This window comes from Acinonyx jubatus, chromosome A3 (genome assembly GCF_027475565.1).
Source record: "Acinonyx jubatus isolate Ajub_Pintada_27869175 chromosome A3, VMU_Ajub_asm_v1.0, whole genome shotgun sequence".
In the NCBI taxonomy this organism is placed as follows: Eukaryota; Metazoa; Chordata; class Mammalia; order Carnivora; family Felidae; genus Acinonyx; species Acinonyx jubatus.
Genome location: NC_069388.1, coordinates 48,843,471 through 48,851,968, shown reverse-complemented (window position 1 = coordinate 48,851,968; position 8,498 = coordinate 48,843,471). Strand labels below are relative to the sequence as shown.

General features: G+C 45.3%; 1 protein-coding gene across 1 annotated transcript; it reads left to right on the top strand.

The window, feature by feature from the left end:
• Positions 1–708: 708 nt before the first annotated feature.
• Positions 709–6,527, top strand: VSX1 (visual system homeobox 1). The gene is made up of 5 exons (XM_027069434.2): positions 709–1,132; positions 2,957–3,035; positions 3,477–3,600; positions 4,634–4,814; positions 6,241–6,527. Exons 1-5 carry the CDS (start codon positions 709–711, stop codon positions 6,525–6,527), a joined length of 1,095 nt encoding a protein of 364 aa, XP_026925235.1.
• Positions 6,528–8,498: the final 1,971 nt, after the last annotated feature.

The window sequence follows — 8,498 nt, the reverse complement described above, 5'->3', positions numbered from 1 at the left end:
CTCTATATCTGTTTCTCCCTACTCCCCCTTCTCTCAGCTCTTGTGAGTTTTGCGGCCCGCTGCAGCTCAGCCATTAGGGCTCTGGGGGTGAATTTGGCTGGAGGTGGAGTGGGCGTGGATTAAATAAACGTTTTCCACTCCTCTCCCTTCAGAGGTTTTCGTGGAAGGTCTTGGCTCTGGCGGTGGAGTTGGAGGGCTGGTGAGTGTCATACTGGTGGTAGTGTGGCTAGGAATGAGGCCCTAGGTCTTAATGAGCAACTGTGTCTTGGGAGGGAGCCTTCGAGGTAGCTGTGAGGGGGACCTCCACCTAGAGAATCTGGAAGGAAAGGAAGACCACTCCAGGGCCTGAAAACTGCAGCTTTTTAGAGGAACCAGCAGATAGCAGGGTCGTGCCCTCCCTACTTTCCTTTCACGGAGAACGGGGGAGGGGGCTGTCGGGTGGGGACTGGGCAGGGGGACAGCTGGAGAGGAGAGAGAAGGAGGTAATTGAGGGGACTGCAGCTGGGAGGGCGGCGACCGAGGGGAGGGAAACTGGTGGCGTCCCCATCTCGCAGGGTCCTGGGCGATGACGCGTCCGCGCCCCACTGATTGGAGCCCTCCCGGCCTTCTGCGCCCGACGGGCTGTCAGGGAGTATAAAGCACCCTCCGAGCTGTGTCCTCTCCGCAAACGTGACCTAGAGAAAGTCAAGCCTCACCGACTGAGAAGCCATGACATGCCGGGACGCACTTTGCGACGGGCGCTCCAGGAGCAGGGTGCTGGTGCCAGGCAGCTCCCCCAGCGGCTTGCGCCCCCGCGGGTTCGCCATTACGGATCTTCTGGGCCTGGAAGCTGAGGTGCCCGCGCCTGCTGGCCCCGGGCCAGGATCTGGCTGCGAGTCCTCCGTGGCCGCACCCTGTACGGGTTCGGGTCTCGCGGGCTCCTGCATGGCGCGCGGGGCCCTCCCATTGGGGCTCGGCCTTCTATGCGGCTTCGGCGCACAGCCCCCCGCGGCCCCTCGGGCGCCTTGCCTGCTCATGGCCGACGTGCCGTTCCTGCCACCCGGGGCGCCTGAACCCGCTGCCCCGCAAGCCCCTGGTCGCCCGCCGCCCCCTCTCGGCAGCCAGAAGAGCAGCGAGAGCGTCTCGACGTCCGGTAATCAGGCCAACGCATCGGGGTCTTGCCCCTGTTTCCTCAGGCTTGGGGCCGTACAGGGGTAACTCACCATCGTCTCATTGAGCCCCTACTCCCAGCATCCCAGATCTAAGGGAACTCGGGACCCCAGAGCGCGGCCCCGTCGGGGGAGGCGTATTCTAGCAGTCTCGCTCCCTTCCCCTTGTCTTTCCCTAAGTCCCTGCCTCATCTCCGGGACCTGGTCCCGCAGCACAGCAGATACTGCCACCACTCCGTTCCGGACCTACCCCGGGGGTCTTGGCGACTAAGCAGCGGTCTCTGAGGGTTTTTCCCTAGCCCCCGCCTGAGCCTCGGTCTCTGCGAACGGCATAGGTCGAGGAGGCCAGGGCGTGCTTGTTCATCACCAGCACAGAACCCACTACCCCGCGGGGGCTCAAAGGTTTGCTGGATTCAAAGAGTGAAGAGCTCAGGGCCTGGAGGCCTAGAACTGTCCGCCTCCCGGGGTGCTGAAATAGGAGCCTAGGTACCGCGCTTTTTTCCTTGCGTTGCCTTCCGTCCTCCTGCACACCTGAGAAAGGAAGCAACCTTGCCAATTTCATTGCAGCTATGCTCAACATTTTGTTCCAAGTCCAGCTATTTCCTCAAAGAAGTTGAGGTGCATTACGGGGAAAGAGAAGGCAATGAATGTCTATAAAGAGCAAAGGCCAAGAAATTGAGAGGTTTGGGGTGTGGGGGGAATAAAATGGAGAATTATACAAGAAAACACAGACTGAGAGAAACTATATAGTAAAACCTAGAGCTAAGCATCTAGTAGGCAGATAAGGCAAAAAAGTACGTTGAGTCTCTCCACTGAAACTAAAAGTAATAATATAATAAAAGTAAGCATGCCAATTTAGCAGACAAGCAAGCTTTCACTCAGTTTTAAAAAAAACAACAACACTTCACAAGTCTCTGTGTAAGATAAAATGACGCCTTCTATTAGTGGTTTCATTAAAAATGCAAAAACCACCTTCATAGGATGAATTCTTTCTGTGAGAAAATGAAAGGCAAAATACCACTAGATCTTGTCAAGAGTGAGTTTCCTGGATCTGCTTCCAGAGATTTAGAATTGGTACAGGAGAGCAGGGAGTGCACGTCTGACAAAGGTTTTGATGTCAAACCTTAGCCGCCCCACTTAGAGAAATGTTGGTTTATTGGTTAAGATGAGGAGTTGGAGGCAGAAAGAAGTGGATGAATTTGGGAGCTAAGTGGGAATAGAGAGTGTCATTAATGGCCAAGTAGCTTCACGCAGTCTGGGGTTTGACTTCCAACTTCACCATGTACTTACTACCTGTGTGATCTTGGGCAAGTTACTTAATCTCTCTGCACTTCAGTTTCCTCATCTGTAAAAATAAAATAATACTAGTAGCTATCTTGGAGTTCTTTTATGAAGAATAACTGTGATAATGCATGGACAATGCTAAGCACAGTGACTGGAATATAGTGAGTGCTAAAAATGCTAGTGAATATTGTTAAATACTCACATTCTCCAGCAGAATAATAACTTCAAACCTCATATTAAAATCCAGAGAAGAAAGTGAAAAATGTGCTCACCTTTAAAAAGTTTTCCTTCCTTCCTTCCTTCCTTCCTTCCTTCCTTCCTTCCTTCCTTCCTTCCTCCCTCCTCCTTCCTTCCCTCCCTCCCTCTTTCTTTCTTTCTTTCTTTCTTTCTTTCTTTCTTTCTTTCTCTTTCTTTTTCCTTTCCTTTTCTTTCTTTCTTTCTTTCTTTCTTTCTTTCTTTCTTTCTTTCTTATAAAAGGTAATATGCTCACCTTTAAAGTCCTCTCTTTTTTCCGGTGCTAACAGATGAGGACAGCCCATCTGAAGATAGGAGTGACCTGAAGGTGTCCCCCACCCTTGGCAAGAGAAAGAAGCGGCGACACAGGTATACAGCCAGGCTGTCCTCCCTGGCTATTTCCTCAGGACACAGTATCTGAGAATATATGATGCTGCATTATGGCAGGCCCAGTGACCTCCTGGTTGGCACACAGTAGGCATTTGGGAACATAATTCTGCTATTCATAAGAGGCTACAGGACAATCTTTGTAGCATTTTAAAGACAAATTTGTGGACCTTTAAAATAGATATTCTTAGAATGAGTTGATAGAATTCATTGAGGAGAAAAAAATGTCAAAGAACTTTATTGTTGTTTTTGAACGAAACTTCTGGACTTTCCAGAGGCTAATCATTCAGAGGTGATATGTCCAGTTATCATGAGGAGGGCTTTTAGGGTGTGGAAAGGCAGGCATGGGGTCTTCTAAGTCTGGGAAGCCTGGTAGCCTCCTGAGGACATGTGCCCACATATGTGCTTTGGGCTTCCCTACAGGACTGTTTTCACTGCCCATCAACTGGAAGAGCTGGAGAAGGCGTTCAGCGAGGCCCACTACCCTGATGTGTATGCCCGGGAAATGCTGGCTGTGAAAACTGAGCTCCCTGAAGACAGAATACAGGTGTCTAGGGTCCCTTTTCTCTTTCCCAGAGACATCACAGAGAACATGTTTTTCTCACACACAGTGGGTCAACCCACAGCCACCTGTAGACAGCCTAACACATTCCCATTGACACACACTGAGGCTCACTAGCTGCAGGTACCACAATGCTAGAGACTTTCTGTATTTTTATTCCAAGAAGATATTTCCTGTAATCTGCATGTCTTTTTTTCCTTTTATTTATTAATTCTTTAAAATTACACAATAATGTGTGCTGCAACTAAAAACTACATATATAGCTATATATATCTATAACTCTATCTATCTATCTATCTATCTGTCTGTCTAATCTTTGACTATCACTCCTTGAGAGAAAACAATGTAAATATCCTGCTGTAATCTTCCTTCACACCATCTCTGTGTTTATATCTGGCTGGGAATATGTTTATATATCTCTATCTCTCTATCTCTCTATCTCTATCTCTATCTCTATGTCTATCATCTATATTTATACTTACACACACAGGATTTTGTGTGTAAGGTATTGAGTTATACTTCTTAGTCTTTTGTTTGACAATGCATCTTGAACATTTCTCTAGGAAAGATTTGCCACTAACTCACTCTTTTTTTCACAGCTAAACAATATTCCATATTGTTCCTTTATTAAGATAATATTTTCCAGGAGAAGTATCACCAACAACCCAAAACCTGGGGGTTAGAAAGGACCATTGCCAGCGTGAACTCTTTCTAATCAATGAAAAAAATCAGGAAACATAATAGTCTACTTCTTTACACAATCTGCGAAAGAACACTTTGATTTTATTTTTTGTCATTTCTCATTTTCTGGAAAGCCCCAGTGGAAACTGCACATTAGCCCCACAATGATAAGTCCTTTTGAGTTCTGAGTGAGCAGTAGGTACAGCTCCTCAAAGGTCTGGGACTTGAGTGGATAGTTGGCCCTTTTAGAACTCCCTGCTCAGGGGCACCTAGAAGCATCCTCTTTACTGTGTCTCCTCCTGTATGCTCTTCTGCTTCCTGTCCTGCCTCATATTAGGTCTGGTTTCAAAACCGGAGGGCCAAGTGGCGGAAGCGGGAGAAGCGCTGGGGTGGCAGCAGCGTGATGGCGGAGTATGGGCTCTATGGGGCCATGGTGAGACACTGCATCCCGCTGCCAGACTCTGTCCTCAACTCCACCGAGGGTGGCCTGGTTGGTTCCTGTGCACCATGGCTTCTGGGTAAGGAAGAAGGGCCTTGCAGCCAGCAAGAGGCCCAGAGATACTGGGGGAGGGAGTGGGGTTCCCACAAAAGACAGCCATTTGCAAAGCCAATCAATGTAAATTTACTCAGATTTGGGCCCAGAATATCACATCCAATTTTTAATTAATTTAAAGGCTTGAACTGTGGTCAATTGATTTATTTTGCATTGGAACTGTGTACACAGTGTGTGGAAAGGTCACATTAAGCCTTGGTTTTAAGAGTGGAATGATGTAATATGTGAAATACATTCCAAAATGTTAGAATTTTTGGAAATCATACAACTTAGAGCTCGTGGTAATAGTAATGAGGGCAGTGCTAAGCAGTGAAACCTGCAGGTGATTAACGCCCTACAAATCAGAGCCAGGAGGTCTGGGTCTGGGTCCTGGCAGTCTGCCACTAACAACCTGCTTTTCTGTCTCTTAGACTTTTGGTGCTAGAACAGCCTACACTGGTAAGGTCCAAGTTTTGAGGCTAGGCATTCTGGTGTTTTCTGTTGTTACCAGAGACCAATGGGCAGAGATCACACCTTAGAGGAATGAGTCACAAGATAGCACCTAGGGCAGGGTGGGAGATTAGAGTTAGGTGTATGTATGAGGAATTCTAGGCTGGTAGGGGGAGGAGGTTTTTTGTTTAGCAAACATTTTTTTTAGCCCCTACCCCCAGACACTATGCTGAGACTAGAGATACCAATAGTAAATATGGTCCTGACTTTGCCCTCAAAGACTGAAGAGACAGAATTTGGGGCAGGGAACCAAGTTCACCCTTCTGAACTTCCACAAGCAGGTCAGATGTGGGGCAGTGATGCTCACTGGCATCTGCATATCTGTGGCCTTGTAAGAAAGTGGGCTCAGTGCTGCCAGACACTCTTACTTCCAGAGAAGCTGGAAATCTGGCTTTTGATGTAAAATCTCCTGATTTTAAAATATTGACAACAATTAAATTTGAACAATTACTGTGATATCCAAATAAGACACCTTTGTTGGGTGCACCCCACAGACAGATATTAGATTTAACCCTTAATGGGGGTAGTTGCCTAGCTGGTTCCCCTAGAGGCCCTGGAGACAGATGCTGATGAAGGCATTTTTTTTTAACGTTTAATTATTATTGAGAGACAGAGAGAGACAGAGCATCAGCATGGGAGGGGCAGAGAGAGGGGGACACACAGAATCCGAAGCAAGTTCCAGGCTCTGAGCTGTCAGCACAGACCCCCACATAGGGCTCCAGCCCACAAACTGTGAGATCATGACCTGAGCAGAAGTTGGATGCTTAACCAACTGAGCCACCCAGGTGCCCTTATGATGAGGACATTTCTAATGGGATTTAGAGAAGCTAGACAAGGAAGAATTTACAAAATTGCTGAATTTGGAGATACCTATTTTTATTTTTTCTCTTCTTTTTTGCAAGGGATGCATAAAAAATCCACAGGGATGATAAGGAAACCAGGAAGTGAAGAAAAGCTGACAGGACTCTGGGACTCAGACCAATTCCAGGAAGGTTCTAGCCCAAGGCAGACAGGATCCCAGAGAAGCTCAGATGAAGCCAGCACTGAGAATGGCTTGGAAGATATGGCCATTGATCTCTCCAGCTCTGCCCGGCAGGAGACCAAGAAAGTACACCAGGGCACCAATGCTAGAGGATGCTCAGACTCCTCAGGGCTGGAGGGGCTCCAGCCAGGGAAGGTGGGAGCCTGATGAGGCCCACAGGCCCTACCCTCAAAGGCTGGCAAGTTCATTCCTTATGGCATTTTCCACAAGATAACAGTTGTCTAAGACAAGGACTCTCAGCTGGATTTTCTTCTTCCAGTGTCAGGATAAAATGTAATGCCACTTGCTTTAAGAAGACAAATGGATACCTTAGGGAAAGCCCATTTCACCCTAGAATGGAAACCATTCCTTAAAGGCAGTTAATTTTATGTAAAATTTTACTTCTTTTTTGTAGAACTTGAGAAGGGAGGATTTAAAGTTCAAAAAGTGTATTCACTGCTGGGCCTCATTTGAGATTTGGTTCAATATACTGTGTAAATTAATAGGTGGTCTGATGTCCTCCATCTGAATTTGAAAATATAAATTTATTTAATCTCCAGAGAATCAGATGTCTTTATAAATAGCAAAGACCCCATACAGACATATGAATGAATTATAGTATCTTTACCTTGAACTTGGCTTTGGACATTTCACTTTTCTCATTAAGCAATACTTTGTATTATCCTGAGTGTCATTTGATAGGCTGTGCATATCAGAACTCATAAACAAGAAAGCAACCCATACTTTCCCTTCCCTTCTGAAATAGCATGGGACTGTGTTTAATATCTATAAACAGTGTTTTAAGGTCAGACAAAGCTTCTTGGTCTTTTAAAATTTATGTTTGAAAGCACTTTAGCAACTTGGATTTCATGAATGTTTTGTTTCCTGTATTTCCTTTGCAATTTATTTATTATTTAAGAATAAACATTGTGTGGTGTGTTTGCTTCTCAAGGCACTATTTCTGTTATACATATGTACATCTCCAAGATCACTGATCCCCTAATGAAGCTCTCCCCCCACCCCCCATTCCTATTGGCCCTTTTCAATCAGGATTGAAGGATTGAAGGATTTCATTTTCCAGGCTGCAGCACGTGTCATGTGTAGCTTTGTAAACTCCCATAGGGTGGTGGCTGGGTCTAATTCACCTTTTAGAGTTCAAGTTCAGAGAGACTTAGGTTTGAGGGGGAAATGTGAAGCTTCATGAAGAAGGCAGAATGGGGAAGGAAAGTGGGGAGCTTGAGAGGCTTCCTCTGGAAATCAGTGCAGTCAGGCTGGGCCTGTTTTCTCTCATCTCTCCATGAGAACACAAAGGATCCCTTCCTTTGGCCTATTTTTCTCATCCTTGTTAATTCCATACTCTGTGAGAATTAAGTATCACCTATCCTTACTGCAGATGCAGAAAACCATGAGCACTACCTTCTTTTATTCATTCTGGCTCATAGAAATTATTGCTGAATCCTGACACTGCACAGCGAAAGAGCAGGTGTTGGTGAAGAACTCTAGAAGTTATGTTCTATCTTTCCTGTTTAGAGGCAGCATGCCAGGCTCTAAGCCAAGTGGCCATACTTGCTCTGGACCATCTTCTGCCTTCCAGCTGGTCATAAGATTCTTGCTTCCATCTCTCATCCTTAGTTTATCCAGGGTTGAATTTGAGCTAGTAACCTGTTTAACTAATATACATTGCACTCATAGAATAAAATATTGCGCAACCTCTAAAAATGGTAACAATAGGGCATATTGTTTCATATTTCATATTAATTAAATATTGGTGATTAAAAACTAACTCTAAATAAATGGAAAAAAGATATAAGTAGAAGTAAACAAATATGTAAAGCAGAATGAAATAAACAATTAGTTTTACATAAAAATATACAAATAGTGGACAAATTTCTATGAAATATTATAAAGAAAGAACAAACAGGAAGAGGCAAAAGAGAAAGGGACCAGAATGAGTAATGTAGACAATTTTAAATACATAAGAAAATACTATTCATGACTGGCAAGTATACTGATATGTTTTAAAACTCCCCCACAAATGGGCACATTTTCTGGAAAAATATGTATTACTAACATTAACTCTAGAATAAACATGGGATTTGAAAAATCACTAACCAAGAAAGTCAATTGTATTATAAAGTG